The 17,306-nt window shown below is 35.4% G+C and overlaps 2 protein-coding genes and 1 long non-coding RNA gene across 16 annotated transcripts; 2 read left to right on the forward strand and 1 right to left on the reverse strand.

Annotated features, from left to right (window-relative positions):
* The first annotated feature begins 6,425 nt into the window (after positions 1-6,425).
* LOC105117492 (F-box/kelch-repeat protein At1g67480-like) lies at positions 6,426-10,196 on the forward strand. 12 transcript variants are annotated; one of them, XM_011015165.1, is made up of 6 exons: positions 6,426-6,928; positions 7,159-7,249; positions 7,351-7,487; positions 7,575-7,649; positions 7,748-8,602; positions 9,329-10,196. In XM_011015165.1, exons 5-6 carry the CDS (start codon positions 8,073-8,075, stop codon positions 9,954-9,956), a joined length of 1,158 nt encoding a protein of 385 aa, XP_011013467.1. In that variant the 5' UTR covers positions 6,426-6,928; positions 7,159-7,249; positions 7,351-7,487; positions 7,575-7,649; positions 7,748-8,072; the 3' UTR covers positions 9,957-10,196. The 12 variants fall into 12 exon arrangements, with proteins under 12 accessions (XP_011013467.1, XP_011013471.1, XP_011013463.1 ...); XM_011015169.1 differs by having other exon boundaries at positions 7,177-7,249; XM_011015161.1 differs by having other exon boundaries at positions 7,159-7,487.
* Positions 10,197-10,260: 64 nt separating this feature from the next.
* LOC105117495 (nuclear pore complex protein NUP54-like) lies at positions 10,261-14,630 on the forward strand. 2 transcript variants are annotated; one of them, XM_011015174.1, is made up of 9 exons: positions 10,263-10,784; positions 10,873-10,926; positions 11,172-11,231; positions 11,349-11,459; positions 12,088-12,153; positions 12,229-12,315; positions 13,339-13,440; positions 13,535-13,684; positions 14,114-14,630. In XM_011015174.1, exons 1-9 carry the CDS (start codon positions 10,422-10,424, stop codon positions 14,222-14,224), a joined length of 1,104 nt encoding a protein of 367 aa, XP_011013476.1. In that variant the 5' UTR covers positions 10,263-10,421; the 3' UTR covers positions 14,225-14,630. The 2 variants fall into 2 exon arrangements, with proteins under 2 accessions (XP_011013477.1, XP_011013476.1); XM_011015175.1 differs by lacking the exon at positions 11,172-11,231 and having other exon boundaries at positions 10,261-10,784.
* On the reverse strand, positions 14,610-16,639 carry LOC105117494 (uncharacterized). Of its 2 annotated transcripts, none has more exons than XR_840765.1 (3): positions 15,602-16,639; positions 15,407-15,510; positions 14,610-14,696 (listed from the first exon to the last, which is right to left on the reverse strand). It is a non-coding gene; the product is annotated as an uncharacterized LOC105117494 (long non-coding RNA). The 2 variants fall into 2 exon arrangements; XR_840764.1 differs by having other exon boundaries at positions 15,407-15,521.
* Between the last annotated feature and the right edge of the window lie 667 nt (positions 16,640-17,306).

Here is a 17,306-nt window from a genome sequence, read left to right on the forward strand (position 1 = left end):
TTTTTTTTTTGACAAGGACTCAGCATTTCTTTTTCTCTAAATATGATGCAGCGTGGTTATGTTTTTTTTTTTCCCCGGTTTAAAAGTAACAAATTTAAAAAGGAATTTATAATACACCAATTTGATAGGAGTGGAAGTAGTTATAGTATTGTCCTTGAATCTATGGCTTTGAGTTTTTCTTCTCGCGTAAAAAAATATTATTTTTTTTTACGAGCGGGGGCTCTGGGGGTTTGTGAGTTATTTTTATATTTTTTTCAAAGTCAAACTTTTCCTTTCCTGCACAATTATTGAATGCCAAAAAACAAATATTGTATATTAATTTTTATTATATTTAATTTTCGTTCTGATTTAAAATTTGTTGGGTGACATTTAATCTCTCTGTCATTTTTTGACAACGTTCACACTTAATTCTCGATTTGTTTTTGCCTAGAATAAAATACAGCCCTGTAGCATGTACGCACTGCGGTGCGTTCTAAGAAGACTACTTTTTTATGTGTATAATAATGGGAAATGATTTACATATAAACAAAACATGCAAAAAAAAAAAAACATGCATGTATTTACGGACGTTGTAAGTTAAGTGGAGATGCAACCACCAAATTAACCAGCTACACCGTAAAGGAGATGCTATTTAAGATGTATAAGCGCAATATGGTCCCTGCAAATATTTTACTGTTTTGATTGGGCTGCTACTTTTTGCTTTTTATCTTCACATTCAAACCGCTGTTATTTTTTAAAGTTTTTTATATATATTAAAATAATATTTTTTATTTTTTAAAAATTTATTTTTGATATTAACATATCAAAACAATTAAAAATATCAAAAAATAATTTAAAACAAAAAAATTAAAAAATTTGCAAACTCCGGTTCAAAAACCACCACCCACCCAATCACCCCAAAGCCATGGTTTTGTTTGCTTTGACCTTAAAAAGACTGCGATTTTGAAATCACATATTTTAAATGAATATAATTATATATATACACGCACACCCGTGGAATTTCAGATTATACAATACAAAACACGATGCTTTAAATTTGTTATTTTATTTTATTATCACAATCTTGAGATTGTCATGTTGAAATTTTCAATAAATGGATCGTATCAGAATTCCAAACATTCCTATAGCCAGGTGAAAGTTGACCTGGGAAAGTATTATCTTCCATTCATCTCTCATTCGATTCTATAGTCAGGTGAGAGTATACGATATAATGAAAGACGTGACATTGGAGTAGAGGGTCCCCACTTTTCAAATAAACGTCTGTTGCGATTCGGCGAGCCAGAGAAGATGTCCATATCGTGCTATCTAAGACGGGAAAAAATAGAATGTTATGGACATGACTACCAATATTTATTTTGTGAGTTCATTTTAAAAGAGAGAGAGATTTTTTTTTTTTTTACTTCTTCTTTTCGTACATGGTTCTTTCATGACCGTAGTATTTTCGGCGCGTGTGAACCTGAAGCATCAAAGTTAGCATTCGTGACTCGCGCGAGCTGTCACGTGCACGAGACTACTGGCTGGGCTTGGCGTTGCGTCCTTCCAAGATGATTATAGCATTTGTTTGGAAATTTAGTGTACGGTGCGGTTTTGTAGAAATACTTGTTGATTAAAAATATATTAAAATAATATTTTTTATTTTTTATGTCATCACATTAAAATAAATTAAAAATACATGAAAAAACATTAATTTATTTTTTTTTCAAGATACAAAATAATTTAAAAAACATTTTAAAAAATAAATTAATCTTAAAAATAAACATAGAATATGTCACGTGACTTGCTTTCAGTCACCCTGCGCGCGCGCGCGCGTGCATATGAGGCTAAGCAGGATTTTGAGCTCACAGCAAATAAAAAAACTATGCCAAGAAAGTCTTGACATGAGGTGGTCGTGGGGAGGTATAATACCGACGGATGACAACGGGATTTTTTTTTTATCGCCGCCTCGTATTAATCAGGTTTGGATTGGAGAGAAATTTTTTATTTTTTTCCGAGTCATGGCACCTTCAACGATCTTTGCTGGTTAAAAAAAATTAAATTAATAATGAGAAAATTTTACATTAAACCTGGTTTAAACGTGGTAATATTTTTCTTTTCATATATAAGAAAAAAATTTGCATATCATTTAATATATAATTTATAATAATCTACGCATCAAGTGTCATGTCAGGCACATACAAATTTAACTAATGTTTTTTTTTTCCCAAGTATTACAAGTTTATTATCAATATTTAAAGTGTTTTTATAACATAATTTCTCCATCCTCCATTTGAATGCATGTTCAGGAAATCCCCGATTCAGTGAAGAAACAGTAGTTACAGATACGAGGATCACATCAAATCCAACTAGAAGGAAACCTGATCCCTCTGCGCAATTGGGCACCAGAATCTTCAAATTGCTCAGACATCCGGGGAAAAAAAAAGTTTTAAATACAACTCCGTGTCAATAAAAAGGGCCTTTAAATATTGTACGAGACAAAACCAGATTTTTAATTAAATTAGGATGAGGACAATGGAATTGACGTGCTAAGAAAGATGAAAGATTATCAAAGTAAGTCCTCAATTACCTTTTAAGATATCAGTTAAAAATGAAAATATTTTCAGTGATTTTATAATTTTTTGGATTTTGGGTCCCTCTGTCCTCGCTAACAAGGAAACTCTCTCTCCCAAATTCAACCACCGTCCCACGAATCCATCAGCCACAGGGCCCCAATTTTGTACATCCTTATTTATCTTTCCTTTTTTTTTTTTTTTGAGAGAGAGACAACCAACCAATGCCCATCTAATTGCCAGCCAGCTACATCCACGGACAGTTTCTCTCTATTTTAACAATACACGGACATTTATGTTATTTGTTCAACACAACCCACAAATCCTGGGCTTTTGTTCGTCTTAAGACGGTAATGGTGGCAGACAAGGCAAACGATAAAAAGACACCGCTTCCTTTTCGTCTCCGCTGGATTTATCTGGTTTATTTGAATAAATATTCCAATTTTGGGTTTAGATTTGTGCGCAAGATTGATGATTGTGAGATTTTTTCAGGGAGAGAGATGGTTTATATGTTGGATAATATTAATCCTTTGATTTTGAGCAATCTAATTTATTCTCCATCGCTAAGTGGCTGATAGGGTACATGGTGATAGGTCACTACAAAGGGTCTTTTTAGTAGAATCGGGACTCTCGTGTAGTAAATATTTTTATAATAAAAGAAAATAAATAGAGATGCTTTTAAAACATACATACAACAATAAAGAATCGAGATTGTAAATTGAAGTTTGAATAATTCATGAGCTGTCATATAGCCTGTTAATCATGTTTTTTTATAGAAATGATATGGTAGAATGTAATGTTTTAATGATAATATCAACAAGAGAAGATATTATTGATATGCACATTAATGAATAATAAATATTTTTTATAAAAATATTAATATAATAAAAATTCGGTAGATTATTAAGAGATTTTTTATACATTATTCATTACACGATATTAATACAATATTAATATTAGTGGAAACATGATTGGTATTTGAATGAATTTTATACAGCTAATAATATAAGGAAAGTAAAATTTAAAATAGAATTAAGCTTGTAAGGGTTGAGCTTTTTATTTAAGTGAAGCCGTGAAAGCTTGGCTCTTCTTCCAGGTTGAGGCGCGAAGATCAAACATTATTTACCAATAAACAATGACATTAAAAGAAAATTTTCAATATGGGATCTAGCAAGTGATTGGAATTGTGGTATTTTTTTTTGTTGCAGCATTTTAAAAAAAACTATAAATTATTGTTTTTTAACCAGCAATTTAAGAGGGAATTTAAAATTAACACGCGCTAATTGTAGTTTATTTTAATTAACCAGATGCTTTCAGATATATATTTAAAGTAAAATGTTCACCACTCCACATCAGGAAATAAAAACAAGTGGAGCTTAATTTTCCAAACCTGTGAAAGTAGTATTTTGACTGTAATGATGGTTTTTTTTAAATGATTTTAATTTGAAAATATATTAAAATAATATTTTTTATTTTTTATTTAAATTTTAATTTTAATATCAATATAATAAAATGTTAAAAATTATTTTAAATTAAAAATTAAAAATTATTTTTTAAACACAAAATAAATACATAAACATCCACTTGGATAATACACCAAGAGAAAACCGTCAAGAGAGAATTACAATTTCCTATTCCTATTCCACTTGTTCACCAACAGAAAACCGTCAAGAGAGAATTACAATTTCCTATTCCTATTCCACTTGTTCTTGCTAAGCTTTAAGAGTAGAGAAAAAATATCAATAAACTGATCAAACTAAAAAAAAAAAAAAAACTAAATTAATTAATCAAAAAAGTATTTTGATTTGGTTTGGTTTATAAAATCTAAAATCAATTCAACTGAACCAAACTAAATTAATTCAACCAAATTTACAATTAAAAAATAAAACAAATATAAATGTGATATTTTTTCTAATCCTAAACCTAAATTAGCATTATTAAACACAAAACCAGTTGTCACCCTTTCCTTTGCTTTGCTCTCCGTATCTCTCACCTCACCTTGCTTTATACATCTCTCAATTCTCTTATTTTTTCAAATCTTTCTAGCAAATCCCTTGAACAAGCACACACGCAAACACTTACTTGATGAACCCCACAGACTCCTTCTTGATTATTTTTTTTCACTAAACTTAAACACACTAGATTTTCAACTCAAAAGTCATGACTTGCTCATGGAGAGCTTTTTTAACTGCTTTTAAAGCTTTCATGCAAAAAATAAAAAAAAATGAGGCAGTCATTCACGTGCAAAAGGTTATGCTATAACTGATGTAGAGATTATTGATAAGGATTAAGCTGCTAAAAGCAAACTCTTGTTTTATGATTGATACTTAAAAGTGTATTTTTATCGAGGTTTTATATCATCATTTTGCACTTGAAGTATCAATAACTCCTTGACTAAAGCATGTTTTATAATAATATATCTAATAATATAAGATACATTTAATTTATGGTAAATATTCATTTTAAATGCAGTTTTATCACATAAATGAAAGGATTGATTGATGAATTTAAGAACTGAAATTGAAAGGACAAAGAGATGGTCAAACTTAGAAAAGAGATGTCGGAGCAATCCAAACTGGAACACTGTTCGGTAATTGGGTCATATCTGGAGCTGTATATCTTCGATTTAAGTCTACTTTATATAGATGGAAAGGTAAGACATAGGCCTACAATTTTTATATAGAGCCCAAGATCTAAAAAGGTCACTTTCAAGTCCAAATTGTAGCAACAACAAAGAAGTCTGAATTTGTCTTCCAGCCCGAGCACTGTTCAGTATTCGGCCTATATCTGGAGTTCTAGAAGTCCAAATGAGCTGAATTTATTACACAAGAAAGCTGAGAAAATTTCCTACAACTTTCATGTTTTCAAGTGGCTCCAATTTTGACTTTATCAATGACGTTTTAGGCAGCCAATAGAATATAAAGATTGTCACCAAGTCAAGAGTTGGTCACCCACTTATTAATTAGTCATCAAATCAATAGTTTCCAATTTTGGCTTATAAAAGGAGGCATTTGCCATGCATTTAGGCATCTTGATGTCCAGATCAAGATCATACTCTTGCTTTCTCTCTTTGTATTTTTTGTAATGTTTATGCTTTGTTTTCATTAATATCAAGTTTATGCCTTTCATTTCCTTTCCTTTACTTAGTTAACTTTTATCTTATTTATGTTCTTATTTTTTTTATTTTTTTTCTTTCATTGTGTCTAGCTAAGTTTATTATATCAAGGTAAAAAGGTTACACTAGTGGTGTAAGAATAAGTATAGTATAGACTTAATATGGACTTTAATGTTTGATACTAACATGTTTTATATTTGTTATCTTGTTCACTCTTTAATACTTTGCTTATTAAATGACTAATCTTGATTTATGTTGTATAACACTTGACACAACAAATGCTTGGCACTTTCATAGCCCATATTATATGGTGTAACCGACACCTGAGCTATGAAAGGAACTTGATTTGTTGTTAACATAAGGTATAATCATGAATGCTTGACGAAATTTACAAGTATTAGCATTAATTGAATAAGATATTAAATCTTTTGAATTATTAAATATATTTATTAAAGCTAGTTTCTATTTTTGGATATATCCCGTCATCGTAAACTTAGTGTCTATTTGAAAATTTGCTGCTTTCTAGAAAATATTAAATTAATATATTTTTTGATATTTTTGGATATTTTAATATATAAATATTAAAAATAATTTTTTTATAAAAATCATTTCCTCAATATATTTTAAATTGATAAATATTTTTTACAAACAACCCATTAAATTACCGAACACATTACATATGCAACGAATGATGTAATAAAATCTAGCGTCATCCAAGAACCCGTGGTCGCAGGACACAGTTTAGTTTAAAAACCCAAACAAAAATCAATCTCGCTCTCGGTGATACAGTAATAAGAGCAAGTCGGCTCCGAGTCCTTTCTTATTTATGCCTGTAGTCAGTGTGAGTCCGCATGGCGATCTGATCCTGACGTCGTGGCGCCCTATCGGTTTTTATCTTGAAAGCTGACAATTCGGGCGTCTCTCTACATAAAAAGCCTCATTTTATGCTTCTTTCTGAAGACCAAATCTTTCTGTTCAACCAGCTCTCGTCTGCTCTCCACGATATACAATTCCCTTTTCCTTCCTTCGCCGGGTAAAAATTCTCCCCTCTTCCAGTCCAACACCTGTTTGTACACTTGCTGCACATCTGGTTCAAATTTTCTTGCCTTGGATTAGCGAGCATTTCCCTCTTTTGATCCTGGATTGTCCATCCTTTCATGTTTCCTTTATCTTTTCCTATCTATCTTCTTTCTCCATTCTCGTTGCATGTGCTATCTCACACTGGCTAGCTAGCTTCTCCCATGCTGCTCTAAATCATCAAGCTAAGGTAATAAAGTGGTTTTTGTTGCCCCGTTTGCCCTCTGCATGTCCTGCTTTTTTCGTCTCCCTGTTTTATTCTTTGCTGTCTATCTATTCATGCTCTGTTTTTCATCATCTTCTAGCTACTGATTTTGAGCTGTGATTATTTATGCTTCTGCATTCAAGGATGGATATTTATTTAAATGTTTTCTTTTTTGTTATTTTTTCCTTTCATGATGATTGAAGGCTTTTTTACAGTGATTTTGTTGAAATCAGGGCTGCTTCTGATTGCTGTTTCCCCTCCTGGTATAGATGTTTTACCTTGAACTGTTTTGTCAGCAAGTAATTGGTGGGTTGGTTTGTTAAATGTTAAAGATGAAATTTATGCTTCTAGTAGATACATGGATTCGGATAAGGTCTTTGAATTTATGTTAATTGTTTCTTTTTCAGCTCTCTACTTTTCCGATTATAGGTGATGAAATATGATGTTTGCATTTAACTGCTGCACCGAATTTGAGAGTAAACTTGCTCCACTTAAGTTCCCCCCCAAACTGTGGTGGCGTTTGCATTAATGAGCTTGCTTCCAGGCGCGGATTATTATAATCTTTTATTCACTATAATAGTTCATGTTCGGTAATTTTTGAATCAACTAATGTTGTTTATATGTGATCCAGGTAATTAATGATCAAATTCAACAACAGTGGAAGTCACAGCAGACTCAGGCTTCCTAGGTTTTATGGCCTTGACTGGTACGTATAAAAAGATATACACACATTCAAATTTTGATTCCACGGATGAGTGCTGTGTTTTTAGTATTAATTATTGTTTTTCTCCTCTTCACCTGGAGGGATTTGTGCAATTTGTGAGAGAAGAGACTATTTTAGATTTTAGAGGCATACAAAATACTCTACATAAGAGAACTGAGAGAAACTACTACAAGAGAACTTTTGGTATGGAATCAAACTGGACAAAATACAGGAAACCCTTGGCATTTACCGATCAAGTGATTCGATCTGCAACTTCTTTTATGGCTTGGTCCCTTAAAATCCCTATAAGTGATAGCCGTCATGGATTTCTTTGATCAAGTATTCATTGTTTACAAGGTCCTGAAAGATTCTACGGAGATATAATGAATTACAAGAATCGTCTCCATCTCGATTCATTTATAGAAAATGCCTGGTTTTGCGAGTAAGAAGGGATTCTTAGACACAAGCATGTCTTTCTTCACTTTGATCACACAAGATAATCCTCCAGTGCATTCAAAGAGCAACCCTGTAGTAGATTCAAGGGTTGCTCATGATATTGATGGTCTCATTGTACCTGGATTGCCCGATGATGTGGCGAAGTATTGCCTTGCACTTGTTCCTCGCCGCTACCTCCCAGCTATAGGTGCTGTTTGCAAGAAATGGAGGTCATTTCTTAGAAGCCAAGAGTTCATCACTGTGCGAAAATTAGCTGGCTTGCTTGAGGAATGGCTATATGTCTTAACTATGGATTCTGAAAGAAAAGAAAGCCACTGGGTGGTTTTGGACCGTTTGGGACACAAACGCCAGCTTCTTCCACCAATGCCTGGTCCTACAAAGGCTGGGTTTGGGGTTGTTGTTCTAAACGGAAAGCTTCTTGTTATGGCTGGTCATTCATTGATTGATGGGACCGGCACTGCATCAGCAGATGTTTATGAATATGATTGCTGCCTCAACAGGTTTGTTTTCTGTCAATCATGGGTCTCTCTCTCTCACTCAAAATTATTATCAAATCCATTTGGATTTCTCTTGAGACTGATATCTCAGCCTAGTGGATATACTGCTAGTTAGTAGGAAAACCTTTTTGTTCCATAGTTCTAAGATCTTAAATTAGGTGGATTCATGAAATGTTTTGCTCACTAGGAAATTCATTTGAAGTCTATAGTCATTTCTGTGATCTTGAGAACCGGGACTTTCCACACACTCGCATACACAGAGGTATCAACAGGGTCAGTGATTTTATTGATATTTGAAGAAACTGCCATTTCAAATCCAACAAAACACTTGCACAATTTACAGAACCCTTTGCATGTGGTTGCAAATGAGGTACTTCACTGATTGACTGGCCTTCCTTATCAGGTTGTTCTAATTAAAGTAACTGTAGAGCTAGAACGCAACAAAGAAGTTGATAATTCATGTCAGGGTTAAGGGCCTGGCATATATTAAATTTGATTCCAAACACTGCTACAGGCAAAGAATTTCATTTTTGGGCCTCCTCTGCAGACTTAAGTCTGAGATTTACCCCGTAATGTGGTCAGGGTCAGGGCGGTTGGCATTTACCTGGTGGGCCAGATGGCCTGGTACCTTCTTTTGCAGTGTTTTGTTTTTGTCTATACCTGATTTTTATAATGCAGTAACTTCCTATTGTTGAATTCTTCATCAGAACACTTTCTTTGTCATTACAGTTGGACTAAATTGTCAAGAATGAATGTTGCCCGGTATGATTTTGCCTGTGCAGAGGTTAACGGCAAGGTTTATGCTGCTGGGGGATATGGAATGGATGGAGATAGTCTCTCCAGTGTTGAGATGTATGATCCTGACACTAACACATGGACCATGATAGAGAGTCTTCGCCGCCCAAGATGGGGTTGCTTTGCCTGTGGCTTTGAGGGCAAGCTTTATGTCATGGGAGGAAGGTCAACCTTCAGCATAGGCAATTCAAGGTCTGTGGACGTGTATACTCCAGAAAGGCACAGCTGGTGTGAGATTAAGAATGGTTGTGTGATGGTTACTGCCCATGCTGTTCTGGGAAAGAAACTCTTCTGTATGGAGTGGAAGAACCAGCGGAAACTAGCAATATTCAATCCAGAGGATAGTTCTTGGAAAACGGTAGCTGTTCCATTGACAGGGAGCACAAGTATTGGTTTCCGTTTTGGAATCCTTGATGGGAAACTTCTGTTGTTCTCTCTACGGGAAGAGCCAGGCTATCGAACTCTGCTGTATGATCCTGATGCTTCTCCAGGTTCCGAATGGTGTACTTCTGAGATAAAGCCTTCTGGATGCTGCTTGTGCAGCGTTACCATAAAGGCATGAAATGATGCTCTTACACGGATTGATCTGTTCGTTTATAGTCCTCTTGTATATGCCTCATGTTTCTCCGTTTTAATTACACATGTAGGGTTGTAGAGCTGCTAGCCCTCCACAGTCCACACCCAGTTCAAATCTTGACTGCCAAGGGCAACCAAGCAGCCTGTAGGCCCTGTACGCTTCAGTTCAGAAGTTAAAAGTAGATAATAATATTAATATCGATGTTTTATTCACTATCTATTAAATTAAAAAAATAAATTATATATATTTACACGTATATATCAATCAAAAATATATTTAACTTGGATTTTTCAATAAAACACTGATCACAAATTATTATGAATTTTAAATAAAAAGATTTCGATATCCAATGATCGAGCTACAAGTACTCCCATTACAGGGCGCCATCTATTTAAAATTCACAAAATCAATAAAAAACTACTTCACTCCAACAACAACGACACAGCAACAATGTTCGGCACTCCATCTTCCACCCCCGCCTTCGGCACGCCGTCTTCCACCCCGCCATCCGGAACCCCCTCTTCTACTCCCTTATTCGGCACTCCTTCAACGCCAGCTTTCGCTGCTGGAGGATTCGGTTCATCTTTATTCTCTACTCCGCTTGCTTCTCAAACTCAGCAGCAGCAGCAAACCTCGCTTTTTCAGCAACCGTCTACTACTGGTTTCGGATTTCAACAGCAACAGAAACAGAATCCGTTCGCTACGCCGCTTCAAACGACACCGTTCCCTTCTCCCCCTCCTCCTCCTCATTTGAGTACTCAGATGGCATTCGTTGCTCCTCTTCTTTTCTCTCTCGCCGATCGCGACATTCAGGTTTGTTTCCCCCATTTTCTTGGCTTGAACCCTAATCAAGGTCATTTTTTATTTAATATGTAGATAAAACTCCGAGTCTTGATTGCAGGCGATTGTGGATGCTTATAAAGAGGACCCTGGGAACCTTAAGTATGCTTTCAAGGTTCATTTTATTGCCTCGCTTTTCTTTTTCTCTTCCTTTTTAATTTTTTTTTGACGACTGTGTGTGTTTGGCTGCATAAAAAGAAAAAAAATTGTTTCTTAGGTGTAGAATTCTGTGGTGTTTTGTTTTCTTGAATTTGAGTTGATAATTTTCTTGATTTTTCTTGCTGTTTGAAAATGGTTTGATTAATGAATTAGGGTTTTGGAGCTGACATGGCAGTTGTGTCGGTCATTTGTGTTTGACAGTATTTGTTGTTAAGTGTAACTGACCCGCAGCATAGAGGGAAGCTTGCTGGTGTATCAGACGTGAGTCTACCACTTCACTTTTAGTTTATTTTTATCGCTACTTTGTTATCTGTTTTTGTTTGTATTGTCTTTGAGTTTGTTTTTGGCTAATTTTGGTGAATAGTCTGCTTTTGCTAGATCATGTGGGCGGAGTCTATGGCGAAGCTAGAGGGTATGGAAGGTCCAGATAGAGAACGCCTCTGGCCTCAGCTTGTTCAAGGTTTCAAAGATCTTTCACACCGCCTCAAGGTAGTTGTTCTGATTTGAGGCATTGATGTGTGTTATGAATGGGCTATCTAGCAGTTTGTTTTGTAAGTGATTAGCAGCTGGCCATCCACTTCTTTAAGATTTATAAGTATCAAAATTGAAGGAGTTTTGCAAGTTAGAGGTTAGAGGGTCATGTCTTTTAGACTTTTTTGCCTTCCTTAACGTGGTTAGTGATAGTTATAATTTGATATGCTCTACCAAGATTTTCCTATTAAGAATATGCTATGTATTTCATGGAGCTCCTTTGTCCTTTGTGACTTGAAGAGGATTTTGAGTTCAAATAATGTAAAAGTTGGTTTAAGGTTCTTGATTGGTTTCTACCTACCAATAGTCTAATTCATGGATCATCATTTTAAGGACTGTTAGTGCGAGGTCATGCATTTATATATCAAGAATGTGTAGTCTAATTCATGCTGGATTAGGTGGCCTACATTTCTCCACTGCAGATTGCAATTCCTTGTAAAAGGCAAATGCAACTGAAAACATTTAAGGTTTTATCTTGGAAGGTTTTGTGCTTTGTGCACTTTTCCTTGCAATCAGATTTTTCTGCTAATGGACTGTGCTAACTGAATTTTCTGACATTGTAATGCTTTTTGCTAATTTGATGCAGCTCCAAGATGAAGTAATTGTTTCAGATGCAGAGAGATTGCAAATGACCCAAATCAACATAAAAATGGTACTGTCTGCCTGCTTTCCACTTGACACGCCATATTTTCTGGATACTGTTTTGACATGCTAGTATTCTTTTCAGCTTCAAAGGCATTTTCAAGCTGTGGCTCTTCCAAGGATTGAAAGAATGAGACGGAAAGAGCGAAGTCTTCAGAGGCATCTTTTAAGGGTGAGAACAAGTGCTCTCTCTCCACTTTCTGAATCACAAAATTAAATTTATTTTTTCCATGTGGTTTGTATTGTTGTCATTTTCTGAATAGTCAACAACATAGACGGTGCACAGTAGTGAGATAAGCTTTCAGAATTTGAAATTCCATTTTAGCTTTTACATTCAATGAGAGAATGCATTTTGGTATATTTTCACTATTTTCATTTCAACCCTGAGTTCTGTGCATAAAATAGTTGCATGACACCTGTATATCAAAGTGAGTATGCACTAGACAAGACAAATTTAGGAAAGGTTAAGGTTTTTTTCTTTCCCTAGATTCATTGGAGCAGGCTGTTTGGTGAACTTTTTTTATTTTTTGCTTTAGACACTATTTGTTTCCTTGAACTGCCCTTTTATCCATAATCTTCTTAAGAAATCCTATTGATTTGGATGCACAACTCCATGCCACTGTTATGTCCACAAGTTTTATGTGAATTGGTAGACGATTAACATTGCATTGATAGTTGCTACAAGATTTAAAATGTCAAGTGAATTGTAACTTAGTCCATGTAGTTTAATGAAATTAAATAATTGGTCCTTGAGGTTTCAAAAAGTATTGTTTGATCCTTATGTTTTTAAATCCATAAATAACTTAGTCCTCAGTCAATTCAACCTTCTTCTTTTTCCCGTAAAATTTCATTTTTTTTCCTTTTTTTGAAAAATAGAAAAAAGAATATAGATGAGATTAGAAAATTTGATTGGAAAAGAGTGTATTGTTGGAACAAAAAACTATTAAATAGACGATGTTCAACTTTGGTTATTTTTTATACTGAAGGGAATTAGTTCCAATAAACTACAGGGACTAAGTTATATTTAATTCAAAATTGTTCAAATTGAAAAGACAAGGTCCAAAGTAATATTTTAATCCAACTGTGAGTTCATAATGCCTGTTTCTGCTCCAGAGCATTACTGTATAGGAAATTTATGCATTCAGTTCTCGATAACTTGTTCTAACATCTACTTTCTCCTATCATATGCTTTAAGGTGATGAGAATAATGGAGGCATTGGAGGGTAAGGGTTTCCGATTGCCCTTAACAAAAGCGGAAGCTGAGTTGGCTGAGAAGTCAGCTGCAATAATTAGACAGGTATGTCTTTCCTGTCCTCTCTCTCATCTGTACACTATTCATTATCACTTAACCTGCATCAGGGGATGATATTAACGAGTAGATGCCATTTCAGCTAAAAGGATCTGGTGCAGAACTTTCTAGGAGGGTTCAAAACCTACTCACTGTATCTCGTGTTCAAGAAAATGGAATTGGTGCTGGAGGTTCTCTTTATATTCCAGGATCAACCAAAATACATGAACAAAGTCTTGCCGATATGCAGGAGGTAAGAGGGGGACAAGTGAGAATTCATGTGGGGATATAGATGTTACTTTATTAGTTATGATCCTTCTTGCTAAGCTCGTTGTTTCTTTCTCTTTACCCAGTGATGCGTGAACAACATGATAAAGTAACATTTAGTGCCTGTTTATTTTAGGTTGCACACCTAAAAGCATTTTACGCTTCAACCTCATTGCCAGACCAACCCTTAGCTGGAGGGAAAATATTAATTACCAGCCTTCAAATTGTACTGATTGTTAATCACAATAAAAACAAAGAAGGAATGGATCTGCAGTGATACTGTTTTTTGATGCAGAGAAGAGTATTATTTTTCTATTTCGATGTAAAGTTTGCAATTACAGTTATAATGCTCTTGGTTTGATCCTCATAGTATTTTTACATGTAATAGATAACAAGTGACTGGTTTTGTGGGCAGGTTTTACAACAGCAGACTGAAGCTATTGCAAGGCTTGGCAACGTGTTGAAGCGAGACAACAGGGACATGGAAATTATGATGGCCGAGGGCACAGAAATGCAGAATAATTGAGCTAGAGATACAAGGAGCACTTGCTGATTAATTCCTTGACAAGAGTTAGCGAGTGATCTGTGATTAATTCAACTCTGACAAGAGTTGTCATAAACCATACTCAAATTCTCCCCCTACATCTTCGCTATCCCCTCCTCATCAATCCTTGATGGCTTAAATTTGCTAGGGGGGCTGTTTGTGAAATCAGCATCGGGAGTGATGGTGTCATCACCAAATGAATCATGTCAGCTGCCACTCAATCGTTGAGGGGGATTCAATTGATCAACAGACGGTAAAGCTCACTCCCATGGGAGCTAGGGCCTGAAGGAGTTTCCCTAATAGGGCTCTTTATCTCGTGGATTGTTAAGAATAGTTTGTAGTTCAACCATGTGCTTGTTTAGTGTAATGTGATTGATGCTTTTGTGAAGGATTGCAAGGTCAGGAGTTGCTTTATCATGTCTCCCGTGCCAACAGTAGCTGGTCATCTCTCTCCCTGCATCCACATAGACAAATCACTCAAAGCAAGCACCTTGCATTTAAAAGTACGTGTTTATACACCTCCCAGCGTGTCAGCACCTTGAAAGAAAATTTCAATATTTGGAAAGTCATGGGCTTATATTTATCTTTTCCTTTATATCAACAGCTAAACTGAGCAGCAATTTTAATGAAGCTTGTAATTGATGTAGTTGCCTGGGTAGCGGATAAAGCAAAGAACAAACCCTGGAGCCAACCGTTTGTAGATGTATGCTAAATCTCTCGTGATTTGACAGCTAGTTTTTCTTACAATTACACTTGTACGAACCCCAGCTGCTTAAACCTATTTGGAACGCTGACATAAATTAATGGCTTTAAGATGATGAAATTACCTTTCTGCGTAGTGTGGAACCACTGGAACCAAGCTTCCAAGCGAACAAAAAGCCCGTTCATTCTAGGATGGGAGTGATCTCATTGCTTTCAGCGGCGGTGAACTTGCTTTTCGCCATCCCATCAAATAGATCTAGAAATGGCAAAATTTCATCCCACATTTGCAATCATCTTCTTACAAATTGATCACAAGAGAACACTTGCCAAATAATTTAAGCTTTGGCAAAAATCTGAAAGAAAGCGCACATCATATATTATAAGATGATAAAAATAACTTGTCTGAACAACCCCAGAATTTAGTATACGAGACAAGTTTCTTCATTGTTGCAGGATTTGTACCTTTAAGGATGATGACTTCCCACTAAATCAGAAGAATTTTCTTGACATTTAGAAGGATGGGTGTTGGTCTCTTCGAATTACACATCTACTTATGACTTGCAGAGCTGAAGTCATTCTATCACACAATAAAGAAGCATGCAAATTTTGTACCATAAAGTGGTATGAACATCAAAATGAAATCTCAGGAAGCCTTACCACAAAAATAGGGTGGGGGGATTTCCATTGGTTCGGCGCTGAACAACAAATTCCTCTGGAACCTTGTTGCAATTACAGCAGAAAAGACACTGCAGAATTTCTTCAAGGATGAATCTGGCAAATAATTTTAAGATTTTTTTCAAGAAGCCAGCCAAGCTCTAAGGTTAAAATTCAATTAAAAAACATGAACAATACATTCACAATACCTTAGAGCTTCAGAACCCAAAATTTGCTCACGTGGAATCCGTCCATCAATGTTCATTAAATCTAACCAGTGGCCAAAAATATCCACACATATTCGGATATCCCAACGCCTGCTCATGCCTGCAAAAACATGTTTGGTTAGCCTGACAACAGCACATATAGTAACTCCATAATGTAACTGGAAATTAGACCTGACCAGATTGACAGTTGATGAAAACCTTCATTCCATGAAAATCCCCTAGGAAAGAATGGTCAGCCTGGAACAGCCGTATACAGCTCAGCTGGCCAATATGAAATAAAATTATTATAGCTGCAAGGAAAATGGCCAACTGTATGACTTTGTCAGACACGAAAAATGATGACAAGTAAATCATACATAAAAAAAAAAAACAGTTAGATGAATTGTGAAAGCTGAAAAACATCACTTTAACTAGATAGGAGTAGAAGATAGAGAGCTCCTAGCATCTAATGAACTGATATAGATAATGCTCGCTCATTATTTGACATTTCTTTCTTATTATCCGTCCACACACAACAGGAACATGAAATCCTTACTGCAAAGACATGAAATAATTTAAAGGGAGACATCCCACTAAGCTCACATGCTTGGGTACTTCGAATTTATCTCGGGATCAATTGACTGGAAAGATTCCTGACAAGATTGGAAGCCTACATCTGTCAGAAACTGTTGATCTCTCAAACAATCATCTTTCAGGCCTTATTCCTCCAAGCATGTCTTCCATGACTTTCTTGAATCACCTGAATTAGTCCTCCAATAACTTATCAGGACCAATTCCATCAACCAACCAATTCCAAACCTTCAATGATCCATCTATATATATATATATATATATATGACTTTGCGGGTCTCCATTACCAACCAAATGTTCGAGGCCTAGTAATGAAGCAACAGAAATCAAGAATGATGAGGTCAAGGAAGAAGATGATTGTGAAATGCCGTGGGGTTTCGGGTTGTTTATGGGACATAATTAACGAAGAAGTCTTGGAGACATGCCTATGAATTTCCAGTTCATAGAGGAAATGAAAGAAAAAATCTATGTGGCCATTCCTTGATCATTGAAGAGCATATATCCTGATGTCAACTTCATTACCTACTCACAATGCAAGTCCAATAACTCTAACAAGTCCAATAACTCTAACTCCGTTTTTCTATTTGATAATAATCTGAGCTCTGGCTCCATATCAATCCATTCTTTAAGGCCTCGGTCAATTCCAGGACCACCACGGTAGATCAATCCATCTTTCAGTCGTCATACCTTTGCCAAGAAATTAAATTGGCTCGGTAGCTAGTCGAATAGTACTGTCTGTATAAAAATGTTATTAATTCTGTACCATGAACTCAACATGGTGTTTGTCCAAACCATCAAGCAAATGAGAATCTGCAGAAATTATAGCAAATTCGGAGGAATAGGGTAGGAAGATTCCCTTTGCTTTCATAGAGTCCAAACCACCAAGCAAATGAGAATCTGCAAAAATGGTA

This window comes from Populus euphratica, unplaced genomic scaffold (assembly GCF_000495115.2).
Source record: "Populus euphratica unplaced genomic scaffold, PopEup_1.0 scaffold1337.1, whole genome shotgun sequence".
Lineage (NCBI taxonomy): Eukaryota > Viridiplantae > Streptophyta > Magnoliopsida > Malpighiales > Salicaceae > Populus > Populus euphratica.

What these genes read in the sequence shown, in the direction of transcription:
- LOC105117495 (XM_011015174.1), top strand. Translation starts at nt 10,422, where the DNA reads ATGTTCGGCACTCCATCTTCCACCCCCGCCTTCGGCACGCCGTCTTCC. An exon ending in ACCTTAAGTATGCTTTCAAG is followed by an intron (nt 10,927 to 11,171) that starts GTTCATTTTATT and finishes TGTGTTTGACAG; the next exon opens with TATTTGTTGTTAAGTGTAAC. An exon ending in AGCTTGCTGGTGTATCAGAC is followed by an intron (nt 11,232 to 11,348) that starts GTGAGTCTACCA and finishes TGCTTTTGCTAG; the next exon opens with ATCATGTGGGCGGAGTCTAT.
- LOC105117492 (XM_011015161.1), top strand. Translation starts at nt 8,073, where the DNA reads ATGCCTGGTTTTGCGAGTAAGAAGGGATTCTTAGACACAAGCATGTCT. An exon ending in TATGATTGCTGCCTCAACAG is followed by an intron (nt 8,603 to 9,328) that starts GTTTGTTTTCTG and finishes TTGTCATTACAG; the next exon opens with TTGGACTAAATTGTCAAGAA.